Raw genomic sequence first — 20,170 nt, 5'->3', positions numbered from 1 at the left:
TCCTATCCATATCACCAATTTAATATCCATTCCCATCTGTTCCAATTTGCGTAACAGTGTTCTATGGGGTATCCTGTCAAAAGCCTTAGCAAAATCCAGAAGTACCACTGTGTAGCCAGTTCCTTTGTTCCAACTCAGATGTTATTCTATTATGAATAGTTAATAGATTGCTAAGGCAGGATCTACCTTTAACAAAACCATATTGGCCTCTATAGAGTATCATATCCTGATCCACCCATTCTTGAATTTTGTCTTTAACCAACTTTTCCAATACTTTTACCATTACTCCTGAGATGGTGATTGGTCTGTAATTAAATACCGCTGTTTTAGAGCCACCCTTATGCAAAGGAACCATTTTGCCTAACCTCCACTCCCTAGGGACCATACCAGAGTTCAAACTTAAATTAAATATCCAAGTAAGAGGGATTGCCAATTCATTTGCACATTCACGCAACACCTGAGCTGATATTCCATCTAAGCCTACAGCAGTGTTTGCATTTAAGTTTTGCAATATATTTAATACCTCTGATTCTTTAGCTTCAATTCTCACAATAGGTATTGCTACAGCAATAGAGATATCCTCAATTGGGTGATAGACTTTTGAAAAGTGATCACTCAGTAACTCGACTATTACATCTGATTTTGTCACCTCAATACTATCAGCACCCACTAAAGTTATACTTCCGAAGTCATTCTTCCTCTTACTTGCCACATAGCGGAAGAACTCTTTGGGAATACCCTTGATCTCTTTGGCTAAGGTCTTCTCATAATCTGGTAGCCTTGTACTGCTCATGGGTGTCCTGATCACCTTTCTTCTTGTAAATTCTCCATAACATTTTCTTTTTTTGCAGATCAAGCTTGATACTACTGCTCATCCATCTAATGCCTGCCTTGTTTGACCTCCTGACCATGGGGACACAATCTGCTATTGTTTTCCTCAGACACCCGCTGATTTTATCCCAAGCACTGCTAACATCTTTCCCTTGCAATATGTTCTGCCATGGGATGGCTGCAGGCTCACTCCGAAGCTTGTTATAATTGCCTAACCTGTAGTTCCGTATATACCCCTTCTTAACAGAAAAATCCACAGATTTTGCAACCTCCCAAGTCAATACCACATGATCTCTTTCACCGATTGGAGGTAACGAGGACACCTTACTTATGCACATAACCTCTGAACCAATAACCAGGTTCAACACTCTCACACCACGTGTCCCTTCAGTTATGTGCTGTTTCAAGTAATTATCTCATAGAAGATGTATGAACTCCATTTCCTTTTTGCTACGTGATATTTCCTCCTTCCAATTGATATCACCATAATTAAAATCCTCCATAATAATCACTAAGCCTTTACTCATTACACTAATTGGCTGATGCATGAATTCAATATCTCCCCCTGTACTCCCTGGCCTATAGCAGCATTGTTACACCAGATATCTTATCATCAAATTCCTGCCATGTACCCTCAAGGGGTGTACAGGATATAACAGTACTACATGAAAAAATTACATCATTACTAACTTCCTATCTACAATTTTCCTCCAAATCAGTCTGTTACTTGTCAAGACTCCAACATTATCAGATCTTATATTTCTATCGTCTAAGGCACTTTGTACCGTATCAATCCACCTATATCTTGGTCTTCCTCTGGGTCGTTTTACTGCCAACCTGGAAGAGAACACTTGTTTTGCTAATCTTTCCTCTCCCATTCTATTTAAGTGACCATACCACCTGAGATTAGCTCTGCTAATGCATTCCTGGATGCTGACAATGTCAAGTTCTTTCCTAATATCCTCGTTTTTAATATGATATTGCCATTGATGCCATCTGTTCATGCCTCTAATCTTTCTCAGAACTCTCATATCTGTGGTCTCTAGTCTTTGGTCAAGTGTTTTACTTCTGACCCAGCTCTCAGATCCATAAGTTAAAACTGGTTTGAACACTGTCTTGTATACAATTTTCTGATTTAGTGTTCCGACTAATTTCTCTCTTATTCCATATGAATTTATTCAATTGACTTCCCACCATACCAGCTTTGCTGATTCTGTTGTCTATTTCTATATTTAATTTACCATCTTCAGTAAAAATTGTGCCTAAGTAGCTGAAATGTTTTACTTGTTCCACAGGTTCAAAACACAGTTGACATTTTCAATGATTCTGCCTATTTTCATTGTCTTTGTCTTTTTATTGCTGACCTTCATACCATATCTATTACAACAGCTATTCAATTTAGACAGAGAATCTTGCAGACTTCTAGTGGATATATTTAGAAGTATAACACATCATCCGCATAAAGCAAAGAGCTGACATTAACATCTCCAATTTTGATATCAGGTTTAATACCACTTTCCTTCATAATGTGATCCATATAGATAATGAATAACAGAGGGGATAATGTACATCCTTGTCTGACACCAGATTTAACATTAAACCATCTTCCTGTACTTCCTTCAATTCTAACTGCTCACTTACAACTCAAATAAAGACTAAGTATTGCTTGATATAATGCCCCATTGACACCATATAACTGCAGCATATTGAATAGCTTCTCTCTTGCCACCTTGTCATATGCCTTTTCCAAATCGACAAAACATAAATACAGATCTTTGTTATATTCCCATGCTTTCTCGACTATTTGTCGTAAAGTGAAGATCTGATCCTGACAGCCTCTATTTGGCCTGAATCCAGCTTGTTCTTCACCAAGCTTTTCTTCCACAATTCTTCTCAACCGTTTCTCAAGTATACTTGCATAGATCTTGCCAGGAACACTCAGTAGGGAAATACCTCTGTAATTTTCCTTCACTGCCTCTTTAACTTCCTGTGTCCACCAGGGAGTTCTGATTTTTTTTATCCTTGCACACAACCTCACCATATGCCTCTCTGGCAGATTCAATCAATGTTTTCTTCAGAGTTTGCCAATGAATCTCCAAATTTTGATTCCTGTTCTCAAACTCTTTTATTTTCTTTTAATAATCTTTCTGTATTTTAGTCTACAGTTCACATCTGAGAGCTGCTCAACTTTTATTCGCTTTAAAACTTTCTTACATGTTATTCTTTTCAATATGAAATTCAATTTTATCCTACTCAAGACTAAATAGTGATCACTTCCAATTTCAAATCCTCTGTACACTCTGGTGTCCTGCACCAGGGAGAAAACATCACTATCAACAATAACATAGTCAATGAGACTTTTCTTATTCCTAGCCTCTTCTCTCCATGTGAATTTTTGCACATTTTTATGTTGGAACATGGTGTTAGTAATAACCAGCCCATGTCCTTAGCAGAAATCCAACAGATATTTGCCATTATTATTAACTTTGCTCTTTTCTCCAAATTTTCCCAAAATATTTTTGTATGTCTCACAATCATTTCCTAATCTGCTATTTAGATCCCCAACAAGGACCAACTTTTCATTTTTCATTGTGTCAGTTGCTTTTTCTAAAGCCTCAAAAAATTCGTCCACTTCTACCTTAGTAGACCCTTCTGTGGGACCATAGGCACAAATAAGTCTCATTGTCCAGTTCCCCATTCTCATATTTGCCCACATTTCTCTACTTGAGACTGACTGCCATTCAAGAAGATTAGCCTCGTATTTTGTGTTGAATACTATGGCTACTCCTTCTTTTCCTTGATTGTCATTGCCTGAATATAACATTTTGTATTTATTGCTCAGAAAGATCTCACCAGTTTTGGTCTTTTTTGTTTCAGTCACCCCTATTATATTGATTTGGTACTTATCTAATTCCTCAGCTAGCTCCATTTCTTTGCCATTCAGGCTTCTTAAATTGATAGTACCGATCTTTAACTCTGGTGATGTTGAGTTGGGGTTTGTTTTCGGATTTGTTCCAGTAACTGACTTTTCGCTGTTCGCCCTGGTTCCCTGGCGAAAACAACGGGGGCCTTGTTTAACCGGGCGACGCCCCAGCCGGCATGAAAGTTTGTCATGTTGTACCATCATTTTTTATTTTGGTTTAACCAATAAGAATACAATTTGTTCAGCTAAATCCCAAATTGCCAGCCCATCCTCGTTCGTTCAGTATCAAAGTAGATAAATATAGAATTCTCAGCTATCATGGTGTAACATGAAGAGAAATAAATAAAAAACCCTGCATAAAAAAAAAAATAGATGAATTAATTAAAAGAAAAAGAAAGATTCTTGCATCCAATAAAATGTATAAAACATTAAGGTATTTGTTGAACTAGCTAGCAAAAGAAAGAATATATTAATATTGTAATATAATATGAAAGAGAAAATTTAAATAAATAAGACAGAAAAGGATTAGTCATAGGAGATGGTATGTGAGAGGCTAGAGATTAAAATATTAAGTGAATTCATAGAAAAAATTTGGAAAGGGGATTAAGTTAGAGGCTAATGGAAGAAAAACAACAGTCTATCGCTCAGGGTCGATTCCCGGATTGAGACATCATTTGGCTCGCAGACCAAAGGACGTTTGGCAGAAAAACGCCTCCCTAATTGGTCGGTGAAGTAAAATCAAGAAGGGGGCGGAGAAAAGAAGTTAAAAAAAGGTGCCGTTAGGAGAGCAGGTATAAAAGGGTTGGAAACCCTTTTATACCTGCTCCTGGATTTCTATACCTGGATTTCCTATGTAAGAAGCGAAGAATGCCATAGAGTCAAAGAAAAGGAAACATATTCTTTGTGTTTCAACTTCAGTGACAACCACGAGAAAGGGAAAGCTATAAAGATATCGATATCCACGTCGCGAGTCGCACAGCCGTCATATAGATGATTCAAAGTGTGTCTTGAATTACGAAAGTTTAAGACCGTGTAAGCATAGTTCAACTCGAAAAGGAACTTAGGAGTGGCAGATTATCGGAGAGGTTATACCAAGCTAGTTCAATCAGAAAAAGGTAAAGGCCCATATGAAAAACTCAAGAAAGAAAGGTACTGTAAAATATATCTAATGTTAACTAAAATTTGTCTGTAATAAGTATCATTATTCTAATATCGAACTGTTGAAGTGACCAAGGAAAATTTCTACTAGGACTTTAGTATCTGACAGAATATATTAAAAGTAAGCTGGCTAGTGTTAATGTTATGTGAATAATTAAGTGTCCTGAAAATTTTGCATGTCTATTGTAATATATAGGAAAGTAAAAAATGTCATAGTTATATGTTAGTGCAGTAAATGGTTTAGTTAATCTACTTAAGTTTGAATAGTTAAATAGTGTGAATTAATCTTATTTGTCCATGTCAAATGAATTTATGTGTTGAATTGTTATGGCAGCATGATCATAATACCCATTTTAGGATCATAGCCTAATTACCTATGATAAGCTAATGTTAGTTTGTAAGTATTTAGTTTAGCATAAAATTGAGCAATCACGAAAATTTAATTGTATCATGTTAAGGAATTTAATAAACTTTTGTCCAATGATAAAACAGTTGTCTGAAATTGCTGTCCAATGCACCACTTGAAAAATACGAACCTAATCACGTGAGAAATTAATGTTAAGAAACGAGATAAAGTGTCACGACTGCAACATAGTTACAATTTCAGACATATTTGAGTTCTTTCTCCTTGTTTTTGTATATAATATCTTAAACTAAATATCCCAAGAGGTGCAGTATAAATACAAATATTAGGGGTACTAAGGGGAGAAATAACTTAAGTATTAGTAAAAATTTTGGTGATATCTCGTGCGCAGATAATAGTTGAACATAGATAAAGGGGGAATAACTAGATAGAATAAAAATCATAAAATGGGACACAACAACATCCAACTGTATATTTGGTTGCATTGGTCACTATTTTGCACCAGACCGCCTCAAATGAACTCTCATTCACATGTCTGACATCTTGATATACTACTTTCTTTGGCTGCAACACATCAGCTATCATCAACAGTACTCCTCCTCCTGTTCTATCTTCTCTATCCTCCCTGAAAATACTGTACCCATCACATTCAATTCCAGTGACCACATCTTCTGCTGACAGCCAAGTTTCACTAATGCCTACAACTTTTGGTGAGATTTCACTGACTAATGCCAAAAATTCTTCTCTCTTATTTCGAATGCTTCTAGCATTGGTATACAAAAATTGCAGATTCCCTCTAGATCTTGTACCGGCTTTAGAACTGATATATAAGTCACTAACTTCTGTAGTCCTATGCCAATTTTTATCCCCTCTCTTCTGCAATTTATTCTGCATATAAGGATCAATAAATATACAATCAGTGCTAAAGTTTCTCTCTCTTACACTCAACATTTTCAATATTAGTTTCCCTGCCCAATAACTTCAACTTGTTCAGAAAACAATAACTTCTTCAATCGCTTATGTCCTTCCATGTTAAGATGCAGTCCATCTCTAGCATACAACTGCCTTTTTCCTTCAAACACACTCCAAACATCAACAAATTCCAGACCTCTTTTTTTGCACATTCTTGCAATCATATCATTCATTATCATTGCTCGTCTACTTAACTCATAATTGTCAAAACGAGGCAGCACACACACTATCCTCCCATTGACACTTTTCCTCTTCATAATATCTAATAATGTTCTTAAATCTTTTCCAACCCGATTTATACTACCTCTCAGGTCATTTGTACCCACCATAACTATCATCTTGTCTGCTTCATGCCCTCTCTTTATTGCTAAAGCCACTCTTTCTATTGTCCCATCAGCCAAGCACTCCTCATGCATACCACTCTCCATACCTTTAATCATAGAATCACCATATATCTTACCATTCTTAACTTCATTCAAGTCCACACTCATGGACTCATTCTCTACGCTATTCAGCATGACTCTCCCAGCTTCATTACTCAACGCTCTATTACTTACCCCCCCCCCAACTCTCACTACATCTCGTTTCTTCTAGGACACTTGTGGTTTTATTTTGTTGACTCCCAATCACTCCCATACCCATATGTAATCCTGTTCTAGTTACTTCAGCTAAAGTAATCTCCATAGTCCTAATTTCTCTGTTTAACACATTAAACTCAACTTTAACTTCCAGTATCTCCTTACCGAGCACTTCCACTTCCTCATGAAGAAGATGAAGGTCATTTTTCATTTTCATAAACTCCCCGCCTAAGTTCTTCTGCTACGGTCCCAATGTCAGCTTCCATTCCTAAATGCTCCAGCCTATCCCGACACTTCTCACATACGTCGACATTTTCGTTCTTCTCATTTAGCCAGACCGACCACAGATCCTTCACATTTTTCGGCGTATATGCCGAAAAATGTGAAGGATCTGTGGTCAGTTTCCGCAATGCATCCATTGCGAAAAATCTAATGCTGAGCCAGCCTTTTGTGTAGAAGTCCTGCGCGCCACTGACGTACGTTTCTTGTTGGACACCATCTTTACATGTTGAAAAGTGAAACAAACAGCAGTGAAAACACAATATATACAACACAGTTCCAAACAATAACACCACTGAAGGACACTTGTATCTAACCGATGCACAACTGCAGCACAATTTGTGACAAAAAGCCACACTATATTTAACTTTAAAAACACGTTTTCTAGACTAGCTAAACACGACCGCCACATATACCAAGGACACTAGCGCCACCTTTTGTTCATCTAAACAGAGTTGGATGAAAAGAGATTTGTTATGGGTGAAATTACCATAAGAATGTGAGAGGTGGAAACAAGACAGAGCACAAGTTATGCCCAATGGCCTTAGTGGGGACCAGAAGGTTCAACTGCTATTTGAGAAGACAAGTTCTTGTATTTGGATTTTTTTATGAAATCAACTCTGGACTGGTTTATGAATTATGTAAGCATACTACACAAAATGCTTATTATACCAACACTACTATCTTCTTCTTGTGCTATCTTCTATCGAAGGTCAGCGACCATCTTGGCGAACAAACTGCACTCTTGTGCTAATCTGAGCAGTTGTGCACTGCTCTTTCCTGTCCACGTCTTGATGTTGTCAAACCATGATATTCTTTTTCTTCCTCTAGTTCCTTTGCCATCAATTCTTCCTACCAAAATAGTTTGTAGAAGTTGGTATTTGCTGTTTCTCATGATGTGTCCAAGATATGATGTTTTTCGTTTCTTGATTATTTGTACAAGATGTTTAGCTTTGCCAATGGATTTTAAGACATCTTCATTGGTAATTTTTTCTGTCCATGATATCTTTAGCATTCTTCTGTATAGCCACATCTCAAAGGCTTCGATTTTCTTGATGGTTGTCGCCTTCAATGTCCATGTTTCAACTCCATAGAGCAGAATAGACCACACGTAACATTTCAGCATTCGGCATCTGACTTCCATGTTTAGGTCTTTATTGCAGAATAGTGTTCTCATTTTCATGAAGGACTGCCGTGCAACTTCAATCCTTATCTTTATATCTATTTCTGGATCCCACCGTTCATTAAGCCAGCAACCAAGATATTTATATCTTGACACTTGATCAATATTTTTCCCATTGAGTGTCAGTTTCATTGATGAGGCTGGATGTTTGCTGATGATCATGTATTTTGTCTTGTTGATGTTTATATTTATTCCCATTCTTTGACTTTCTATGTATACTCTGTCAACGAGTTTTTGGAGATCCATAATGTTATCTGCAATTAGCACGGTGTCATCTGCATATCGTAGGTTGTTAACAATCTTTCCATTTATTGTGATTCCCTCTGGACATTCTTCCAATGCTTTTTTAAAGATTACCTACTATAAGAACACTACTATAAGAAATCATTAATTACCAAAAAATGCCTGACCCAAACCACACAGACTGTCTTAAAGAAAATCCACTACGGCAAACTGTTCACAACAAACTGCTCTTTTCTCCTTGCTCTATAGTGACACTTGACCATATCAGAAATCTAAAAAAAAAAAAAACTTCTTAAGGGGAAACTAGTGAAGAGGAAGTAACTTTAGGATAATTAGGACATACAGAGACAATATTTTATCTTAGAACCAACAGCTAAGAAATCATGAGAATAAAACAAGTATCTTTATCTAGGTGTTTTTCATCTAAAAAAAAAAGGTCACATAAGCTAATCTGCATGGTGTAAGTGGAACCTTAAACAGTGATACAGAGTTTATGCTTAAGTTTTAATCAACAATCAGAAATATGGTTTTATTGAAGTTTTAGGAGGCTGTATGATATCTCCAATGCTGCTTATAATTGGATCATATTGTTAAGAACACTTGAACAGTTAAGAAAGAGCCTCCGTAGGTCAGAATGACATAGGTTCAATTCCAGTCTATGGTGTGAGGAACCTTTATCTGGTCTCTTTGACTAAAGGTGAGTTAGCCAGTCTCATATGGAAGGGTTTTTTTTTTTCACCTCGAAACTCGTGTTTTTCATTCACAGGGCTGGTTTGCCTATAACAGGCAAACCAGCCCTGTGAACCCACAGATTTACAGTCATAAAAATATATACACCTAATTCCTCATTAGGAGGGTTCGACTTCCTTCACACACAAAGGATTGGATAAGAAAGGGGGGGGGAATAAAATAACAATTTTATTTATTCTTATGGGGTTTCCCCCCTTCCTTCAGTGACATTATAATTTTTAAAGAAAAGCATTTGATCAAATTAAATACCTGTTGATAGATATAGAATGAAAATCAGCAATAAAAAGACCAAAGCTAAGAAAACAGTAAACATCAACTTATTCTCAGTGGCTGAAAATATGTAAGAAGTTAGTTACACATTTCAGATATTAAAACAATTTTTAGTGTAGATGGCAAATAAAATATGGAAACAGAAGAATAAGTAAAACTGGTATGACAAGAAGCTAGGTGAATTTTTATGGCATAAGAGAAAAATGAACGAACATCGAGTTGTAGAAAGCATAAAATAATACAGAAGGCAGTGTTCCAACAAAAATTAACATGCTGGCCTGAACTTTAGAAATAAAACTAGTGATCAAGGACTAAAGACCACAGATGAGAATTCTTAGGAAAATTAGGGAAAGGTTGTAAATTGAGAATCTTATTAAAAGTATATAAGTAAAGTTAATCTAAGCTGTTACGGTCACTTATAGGACACTAGATGAAAAATTAGCATAACAAATGTCTGAAGGTTCCTACTCACAAAACATAAACCTACCATGGGTGGACTAAGGATTTCTTATGTTATTTTATTAATTTTATACATAATACTTTTTATTTTTGCCTTTTTCTTAATTATTTTTTACATATTCCATAAACCCTACTCTAGGGTGAGCAAACATGGAACTTTTTCAAGCCACTTCAGCCCTCAAACAATTGTCACGATAATGTCAAATGTATAAAGAATTTCATTTCTTATCTAAATGACCTGTAGCATGTTGACTTGTAGTAAATAAGCTGGTATACTGGAGTACTTCAATATACCTGGTATATCAGATTATCAAAATATCCAATGAAACCCTATGGTATTTGTTGGCATGTACCAATAAATGGTAGTAAAAATTAAGTTTCTAAAGTGCAGCTTTTTTTTTCCTTTTTAAAGATGATTTAATGTTTCTAATTTAAAAAGGAATGTTTGTGATAACTCTTTCAAAACATCCAGAGTTTGTCATACTTTAACATTAACTCTTAGAGGCATCTATGTAAATGAATAGGGTATATACAGTGGTAATGGATTATAACTAAGTTGCTCTGCATGCTCAGAGAATTTTTTTAATAACATTTAATACTTACTTACTTTAAAGCATCTTGTCCAGTATGTTCATATATAAAACTGACTAAAGCTTCTTTCACCAATGCATTGGTGCTTTGATCATTTTCCAGTGAGCTCATGATGCTGACAGTAATAAGAATGTTCTTCAAAAAAGAAAAGAAATAAGAAAAATACATATAAACAACAGTAAAATAACGAAATTAAATGTAAACTGTGGTTTTGAAAATTATAACATTTTGAATAATATCACAGATATTTTAAGTGGTCAAATATATACCCCAAAGATCCTTGCATATCCACTTCACTAACATCTGTGACCTCAACTCCAACCTTAGTGTCCACTACCATCTTCAGTCTACCAAACCCACCTATCGATATTTTTTTTTTTTTTTTTGCCAGAAACTCAAATCTCACCTCCCTCCAGCACTATTCATCTCAACCTTCCAAACTACACACTCTTTGGCTCCTTTCAACTGAAGGGTGATGTCTGCACATACATTTAACTCTGACATACCTTGCCAGAGAGCAACCAACCTAGAATCACCCAATTTTAACCTTCTTTGGTTGAAAATATCCCTTCTCCACTCAGTCAAATTCATTTACTGTCTCCTGTCTCTATTGCTTCCTTAATGCCATCAGCAACTCTAAGTTCTTTAATTTTCTCTCCTTAAAAATTGATTTTCCTCAGTCCCACTTTCTCAATAGTGAAAACATCCACTTAGGAGATTTTAATGTCCATGAAACCAACTGGTTTCCTCCTCCCACTTTTGCACAGACGTATGGTTTCTGCATTATGTGTATTCTATAAATACAGTATTTTTTTTCCACTTGGTTAGACTATAATAAATTAATAAATAAATTTGGAAAGGGTAGTGGCAACCAAATTAGCCAGCCAGAGGGTACCATTAGGACATTAGGAACAATATTTGTTTCTTGCTTTCTTCCTCATTTGCTTTGTTAGTGCCTGTATGCACATGCCATATTTTTATGTTCCTGAAGATGGCAATGTAACGTTGCCGAAATATAGAAGTTATTCATTAAAGTTGCCTTTAATTAATATACTTTATATGCGTTGTTAATTCCGTAATCTAATTACCAGTTATGACATTATTATATCACATGTTACTTGACAGGGGTTTTTAAGGGTCAAAGCTGTATAAGTGAGAGGAGACCTCCACATAGCCTTTAAAGGAATGCAGAGACCGACCAGGGCTTCTGACATAATATCCAACCTCACCTTCTCGTGGTGCACCCTGTTAGGTACCTGGATACTGAACGAACAAGGATGGGCTGACAATTTGAGATTTAGCCGATCATATTGTATTCTTATTGGCTTAAATCAAAACAGAAATGATGGTACACAATGACTGAATTTCATGCCAGCTGGGGTGTCACTCAGGATAAATAAGGCACCCGTTGTTTTTGCCAGGGGAACCAGGGCAAACAGCGAAAAGTCAGCTACTGGAACAATTCTGAAAACACACCCAACTCAACATCACCAGAGCTAAAGATCGGTACTATTAACATAAGAAGCCTGAATGGCAAAGAACTGAAGCTAGCTGAGGAATTAGATAAGGAGGAATTTTTTGAGGCTTTAGAGAAAGTAACTGACACAATGAAAAAGGAAAAGTTGTTCCTTGTTGCAAATCTAAATAAAGTAGGAAATGATTGTAAGACATACAAAAATATTTTGGGAAAATTTGAAGAAAAGAGCAAAGCTAATAATAATGGCAAATACCTGTTGGATTTCTGCTCAGGACATGGACTGGTTATTACTAACACCATGTTCCAACATAAAAATGTGCACAAATTCACATGAAGAGAAGAGGCAAGGAATAAGACAAGTCTGACTATGTTATTGTCGATAGTAATGTTTTCTCCCTGGTGCAGGACACCAGTGTACAGAGAATTTGAAATTGGAAGTGATCACTAATTTAGTCTTGAGCAGGATAATAAATTTCATTTTGAAAAGAAAAACATGTAAGAAAGTTTTAAAGCGAATAAAAGGTGAGCAGCTCTCAGATGTGGGCTGTATACTAAAATGCACAAAGATTATTGAAGAAAAAATGAAAGTGTTTGAAAACAGAAACCAAACCTTGGATATTTAGTGGCAAGCCTTGAAGAAAACATTGACTGATTCAGCCAGAAAGGCATGTGGTGAGGTTGTGTGCAAGGATAGAAAAATCAAATCTCCATGGTTTACACAGGAAGTTAAAGAGGTAGTGAAGGAAAAGAAGAAAGCATATCAACAGTTCTTGGCAAATAAGTCAGCTTGTGTGCTCTTACAGAATACAGAGATAAATGTAAGAAAGCTAAACACTGTGTAAAACTAGCTAAACAAAAGTCATGGGAAAACTTTGGTAAGAACATAGAAAATAAATATCAAGAAGGTAGCAAAGATATTCTGGAGGTTGTTGAAGAATCTCGGAAATGGAGGAAAGAGTACTGTAAAAGGGATTAGAGATGATAGAAGGTGACATGAAAACCAGTGAAAAAGATATCCTTGAAGTATGGAGTAATTACTTAAAAAATTGCTAAATGAAACAAGCAGTGATAGCACATTGGTAAAAAAACACACAACAGGCACACAATACATATCCATACTTGAAGTAATAAAAGCCATCAAAGACTTGAAATGTGGAAAGGCAGCAGGAATAGATGATATTTGACCAGAATTGCTGAAGTATTGAGGTATAAAAATCTAACAGTGGCTGCACTGCATAGTTCAGAAGGTCTGGACAGGGGGGACGAATTCTCAATGACTGAAGTAGAGCTCTCATAGTACCCATATGCAAAAATGGAAATAAAAATTAATGTGAGAATTACAGAGGTATTTCCCTACTGAGTGTTCCTGGTAAGATTTATGCAAGTATACTAGAGAAAAGGTTGAGAAGAATTGTGGAAGAAAAGCTTGGTGAAGAACAAGCTGGATTCAGACCAAATAGAGGCTGTCAGGATCAGATCTTCACTTTACGACAAATAGTCGAGAAAGCATGGGAATATAACAGAGATCTGTATTTAAGTTTTGTCGATTTGGAAAAGGCATATAAGAAGGTGCAAAGAAAGAAGCTATTCAATACGCTACAGTTATGTAGCGTATTGAATAGCAATACGTAGTCTTTATTTGAGCAATACTTAGTCTTTATTTGAGTTGTAAGTCAGCAGTTAGAATTTAAGGAAGTACAGGAAGATGGTTTAATGTTAAATCTGGTGTGAGACAAGGATGTACATTATCCCCTCTGTTATTCATTATCTATATGGATCACATTATGAAGGAAAGTGGTATTAAACATGATATCAAAATTGGAGATGTTAATGTCAGCTCTTTGCTTTATGCGGACGATGATATACTTCTAAATAAACCCGCTACAAGTCTGCAAGATTCCCTGACTAAATTGAATAACTGTAATAGATATGGTATGAAGGTCAGCAATAAGAACACAAAGACAATGAAAATAGGCAGAAGCACTGAAAATATCAACTGAAATATCAACTTGTTCTATAGGTTTTTTGAATGAAAAACCTATAGAACAAGTAAAACATTTCAGCTACTTAGGCAAGTGAAGATGGTAAATTAAATATGGAAATAGTCAACAGAATCAACAAAGCTGGTATGGTAAGACTCTGTATGTTTTACCATGGTGTTATCACTGCTTGTTTCATTTAGCAGTTTTTCAAAGTAATTACACCATACTTCAAGGATATCTTTTTCTTCCGTTTTCATGTCACCTTTATCATCTCTAACTCCTTTTACAGCACTCTGTCCTCCATTTCTGAGCTTCTTCAACAACACCAGAATATCTTGCCACCTTCTTTATATTTATTTGCTATGTTGTTACCAAAGTCTTCCCATGACTTTTGTTCAGCTAGTGTTACAGTGTTTAGCTTTCTTACATTTGTCATTGTATTCTCTAAGACAGGGGTGTCAATTAATGTTTGCATAAGTTCTACATTGTCCATACAGATACACTAGGAGCAAAAATTGTGGAAACCTTTTGGAAAAAGTGTATTTTTGAGGTTTGATGGCTCATAACACCGGGTTTTTTTTTTATATAAAATTATATATCAATGGAAAGATAATTTAATCAAGAATGTAATGCAATAACTTTTATGAAGGATTTTTTATTAGAACAGCAGTTATAAAGAAGAAAAGTGAAATGCATAGAAAAAACGAGATATACAAAAATTCTCACAATGTGAGTTAATACTTAGTTGGGTAACCTTTAGCATTAATTACGGCCTTACAACGCCTTCCCATGGAGTGAACCAAGATTGAATTATTGCTTCTATTAATTGGGTTTTATTGGTGGGTTGCTTCTGACTAACAAGTTTCTTTAGTCGCCTCCATAGATTTTCGATTGGGTTAAGGTCCGGGCTATTCCCAGGCCCGGACCTTAAGGTTATCATATTCCACTGCTGGAATGTGATAACATTCCAGCAGTGGAATATGATAACCTTGAAACCATTTTTTTGCACACAGCAGCATCATGACATGGAGCTGAATCCTGTTGAAACATAAATGCTTCATAATCTTGGAAAAGATCACGTGCAGAAGACTTCAGTTTGGGCTCAAGTATTTCATTTATGATATTTTTGGACATTTATATTCCCATTAATCACGCAAATTCTGCCCACACCTTTTGATGTCATACAACCCCAGATCATAACACTAAATGGGTGTTTCACGGTAGGTGTAATGCAATCGGGATGCAAATCTTCTCTGATTCTTCTCCTTACATATTTTATGCCATCACTACCAAACAGGGAGACTTTGGTCTCATCACTCCAAATAACACTGTCCCATTGTTCTGCTGTCCAGTTTAATCTTTTCAACCTTTGTTCGAGAGATAAAAATGGCTTTTTTCGTGGAATTCTAGCATTCAGACCAAATTCCTGTAGCCTGCATCAAGCAGTTCTTGCACTCAACTTCATATTGTATTGCGCCATTTCATCTTGTATATACGCAGATGATTTTCTTCTGTCACATAGGCACAGTCTCTCAATTCTCCTATCATCACTTGCTGTTGTGCATCTTTTCCTGCCTTTACCAGTCTGGTTTTGTAGTGACTGAGAATCCTTATACCTCTTCAAAAATTTAGAAATGTTACCATTGGTTAAGTTTCCACCAATTTTTCTTCTAATTTCTTCATAAGTGTAGCCTTGTTCACTTAATAGTACTATTTTACATCGTTTTCTGGGTGACCAGTCAACTCTTTGCACCATGTTTTACAAGCTTACTAAATGAAAGAACACAAAAAAAAACCAAACAACTTGATAGCAATCACATAACACACACTGACAAATGTCCTCCGCTTAGCTCCAATACATGACATCAATAGCTGAATCCTACTGTGACCTTATTGGCTCATTGCCAAAACAAGATGACACCTGATTGGCCCTCTAAACACTCATGCTCATTGGCCACATTCAAATGAAGGAAAGCTACTTCATATTAACCTAAGCAAGTTGTGCTTCTTTATTCTGGTTATTTGGCTATAACTTTTCGTAGAATACAGATAATTGAACAAACTTTGTTGCATTACATCCTTGATTAAATTATCTTTCCATTGATATATAATTTTATGGCATTACACCAAAAAAAAGTGGTGTTATGAGTCATCAAACCTCAAAAATACACTTTTTCCAAAAGTGTTTTCCACAATTTTGGCCACTAGTGTATACCTGCGATCTACCTTTTTAAAAAAAAAAACTGGAGTATGAGGTATAACATTTCTAATTTATGTTTAGACAAGAAAAAATTATCGTACTATTATTTATCGTAATATTAATTAGTTATAATGCTTAAAAGAATATTGCAGTTTTTTAACCACACTGATTAAAATAAATATTTCATTTTGAACTTCCTGATGAACCAGCATTACTTATTCTACAATGCAACGAGTTAACAATATTTGCATAATTTGATGTGTAATTAGTCAATGCATTTCTCAATGCATTGACTCCAAATGCTCAAATTTTAATGTGATACGATATTTTGACTTAATAATGTTCATTTGTGAAAATGCTGATTCGCACAAGTATGTCGAACCAAAATAAGCATAAATATTTTCTACACATTTTCTTAAGTAGGGGTATTTGCATTCCGGTAAATATTTCAAAATTCTCTATTTGTGTGCCTTGCTTTGACGTAAACATCATTTCTTGTTATTATTTCTTCATCATCATCATCATCATCATCAAATTCCTGCCATGTACCCTCAAGGGGTGTACAGGATATGACAGTACTACATGAAAAAATTACATCATTACTAACTTCCTATCTACAATTTTCCTCCAAATCAGTCTGTTACTTGTCAAGACTCCAACATTATCAGATCTTATATTTCTATCGTCTAAGGCACTTTGTACCGTATCAATCCACCTATATCTTGGTCTTCCTCTGGGTCGTTTTCCTGCCAACCTGGCAGAGAACACTTGTTTTGCTAATCTTTCCTCTCCCATTCTATTTAAGTGACCATACCATCTGAGATTAGCTCTGCTAACGCATTCCTGGATGCTGACAATGTCAAGTTCTTTCCTAATATCCTCATTTTTAATATGATATTGCCATTGATGCCATCTGTTCACGCCTCTAATCTTTCTCAGTACTCTCATATCTGTGGTCTCTAGTCTTTGGTCAAGTGTTTTACTTCTGACCCAGCTCTCAGATCCATAAGTTAAAATTGGTTTGAACACAGTCTTGTATACAGCTAATTTAGTGTTCTGACTAATTTCTTTCTTATTCCATATGAATTTATTCAATTGACTTCCCACGATACCAGCTTTGCTGATTCTGTTGTCTATTTCTATATTTAGTTTACCATCTTCAGTAAAAATTGTGCCTAAGTAGCTGAAATGTTTTACTTGTTCCACAGGTTCTCCATTCACAACACAGTTGACATTTTCAATGATTCTGCCTATTTTCATTGTCTTTGTCTTTTTATTGCTGACCTTCATACCATATCTATTACAACAGCTATTCAATTTAGTCAGAGAATCTTGCAGACTTGTAGCGGATTTATTTAGAAGTATAACATCATCCGCATAAAGCAAAGAGCTGACATTAACATCTCCAATTTTGATATCAGGTTTAATACCACATTCCTTCATAATGTGATCCATATAGATAATGAATAACAGAGGGGATAATGTACATCCTTGTCTCACACCAGATTTAACATTAAACCATCTTCCTGTACTTCCTTCAATTCTAACTGCTGACTCACAACTCAAATAAAGACTAAGTATTGCTTGATATAATGCCCCATTGACACCATATAACTGCAGCGTATTGAATAGCTTCTCTCTTGGCACCTTGTCATATGCCTTTTCCAAATCGACAAAACTTAAATACAGATCTTTGTTATATTCCCATGCTTTCTCGACTATTTGTCGTAAAGTGAAGATCTGATCCTGACAGCCTCTATTTGGCCTGAATCCAGCTTGTTCTTCACCAAGCTTTTCTTCCACAATTCTTCTCAATCGTTTCTCAAGTATACTTGCATAGATCTTGCCAGGAACACTCAGTAGGGAAATACCTCTGTAATTCTCACATTCAGTTTTATTTCCCTTTTTATATATGGGTACTATGAGAGCTCTACTCCAATCATCGGGAATTCGTCCCTCTGTCCAGGCTTTCTGAACTATGCAGTGCAGCCACTGTAAGACTCTTATACCACCATACTTCAGCATTTCTGGTCGAATATCATCTACTCCTGCTGCCTTTCCACATTTCAAGCCTTTGATGGCTTTTTCTACTTCAAGTATGGATATGTATTCCTGACTGCATGCCTGGTCAGTGTTTTTTTATCACTGTGCTGTCATCACTGCTTGTTTCATTTAGCAGTTTTTCAAAGTAATTACTCCATACTTCAAGGATATCTTTTTCTCCTGTTTTCATTTCACCTTTATCATCTCTAATTCCTTTTACAGCACTCTTTCCTCCATTCCTAAGCTTCTTCAACAACCTCCAGAATATTTTGCCACCTTCTTGATATTTATTTTCTATATTCTTGCCAAAGTCCTCCCATGACTTTTGTTTAGCTAGTTTTACACACTGTTTAGCTTTCTTACATTTGTCTCTGTATTCTGTAAGAGTAAAAGCTGACTTATTTGCCAGGAACTTTTGATATGCTTTCTTCTTTTCCTTCACTGCCTCTTTAACTTCCTGTGTCCACCAGGGAGTTCTGATTTTTTTATCTTTGCACACAACCTCACCACATGCCTCTCTGGCAGAATCAATCAATGTTTCCTTCAGAGTTTGCCACTGAATCTCCAAGGTTTGATTCCTGTTCTCAAACTCTTTCATTTTCTTTTCAATAATATTTCTGTATTTTAGTCTACAGTTTACATCTAAGAGCTGCTCAACTTTTATTCGCTTTAAAACTTTCTTACATGTTATTCTTTTCAATATGAAATTCTTTCTTCTAGTATAACAATATGCATATCAAAAATAGAGGAAAGGTTTTCTATTATTTCTGGCTTTATGTTGGTACCAAATGGAAAACTCATGAAGAGAATTACATTTTCAAGTTTCTTGAAATCCTGAAAACAGTTTTGTCATTCTTCAATTACTTTCCGAATTTCACCAATATATTTATTTCTGTTGAAATTAGCAAAAGCAGAACTACTTAATTGTGCGGTGATATTCGGAAAATTACATAAATTGTTATTTTCAAGCTTCACTATCAGTTGATTCAATTTTTCTTTAAATGCATTGATAGAACTAATCACATTAAAAATTGTTTTCCTGGGACACTTAAGTTCTAGGTTTAATTCATTTAATTTACTGGTTATGTCGGTCAAAACAGCTAAATCCGATAGCCAAATATCATCTTTTAACTGTTTCTATTTGTCACCCCTATCGACAAGAAATTGTTTAATTTTTTCAATTAAATCCCTAAATCTTTGAAGAAATTTGCCCCCGACTTAACCACCTGACATCAGTATGCATAAGCAGTTCAGAAGGTCCATCATTATCACTTTCTTTCATTTGCAACTTAAAAAGGCGCCTTTGCAGAGGTTTTGCTTGAATTGAATTGGAAATCTTGAAAGCTATGTTCATAATTTCTTTCATATTTAAAACTTTAGCACACATCACTCGTTGACACTAAGAAATTAGGAAAATCTTCATCATGCCTACATAGTGTGATAAAACCGTTGCAATGACCTGTTAAAGCTGGTGCTCCATCTGTGGTAACTGACACTAGTTTATAAAGAGGCAGTTGAATGGTCTTGCTGTAACTCTTAAAACTGGTAAACATATCTTCACCCCCGTGTTTGCCCCTTTAACGGAATGATAGTAAGTAATTCTTTAGTAGAAAAGTCTTTAAAAACCATTCTAATAAAAATAATCATTTGGGTGATGTCAACTGCATCAGTATATTCGCCCAACTGCAGTGAAAAGGCCTGACAATCCTTAATATCCTGCATTAGTTGCTCTTTTAGATCCGAATTAATTTCTTCTACTCGTTTTGCAACTGTATTTCGTGATAACCGTATTTTGTTGATAGCAGCAACTATTTCTGATTTATTTTCAAAATTAGAAAACAACAATTCAGCTGCTGCAAGAGATGCT

General features: G+C 35.6%; 1 protein-coding gene across 5 annotated transcripts in view; it reads right to left on the bottom strand.

Annotated features, from left to right (window-relative positions):
* LOC150097825 (CUE domain-containing protein 2) overlaps positions 1-20,170 on the bottom strand; it is a 408,650-nt gene that overhangs the window by 304,138 nt on the left and 84,342 nt on the right. For 4 of the 5 annotated variants that reach the window (XM_090406324.1, XM_090406326.1, XM_090406323.1 and 1 more), the window contains one exon: positions 10,618-10,736. In XM_090406324.1, coding sequence (XP_090262450.1) covers positions 10,618-10,712 — 95 coding nt within the window. In that variant the 5' untranslated portion in view covers positions 10,713-10,736. Of the gene's footprint in view, positions 1-10,613; positions 10,737-20,170 lie in introns of all 5 variants that reach the window. The other variant, XM_090406327.1, reaches the window with a different exon arrangement.

The sequence above is a fragment of the Typopeltis vanoorti genome, chromosome 16 (assembly GCF_054136105.1).
Source record: "Typopeltis vanoorti isolate ZY-2024b chromosome 16, IOZ_Tvanoo_1.0, whole genome shotgun sequence".
NCBI classification, from domain to species: Eukaryota; Metazoa; Arthropoda; class Arachnida; order Uropygi; family Thelyphonidae; genus Typopeltis; species Typopeltis vanoorti.
The sequence above is the reverse complement of the archived record's forward strand: the minus strand, read 5'-3'. Positions and strand labels throughout refer to the sequence as shown.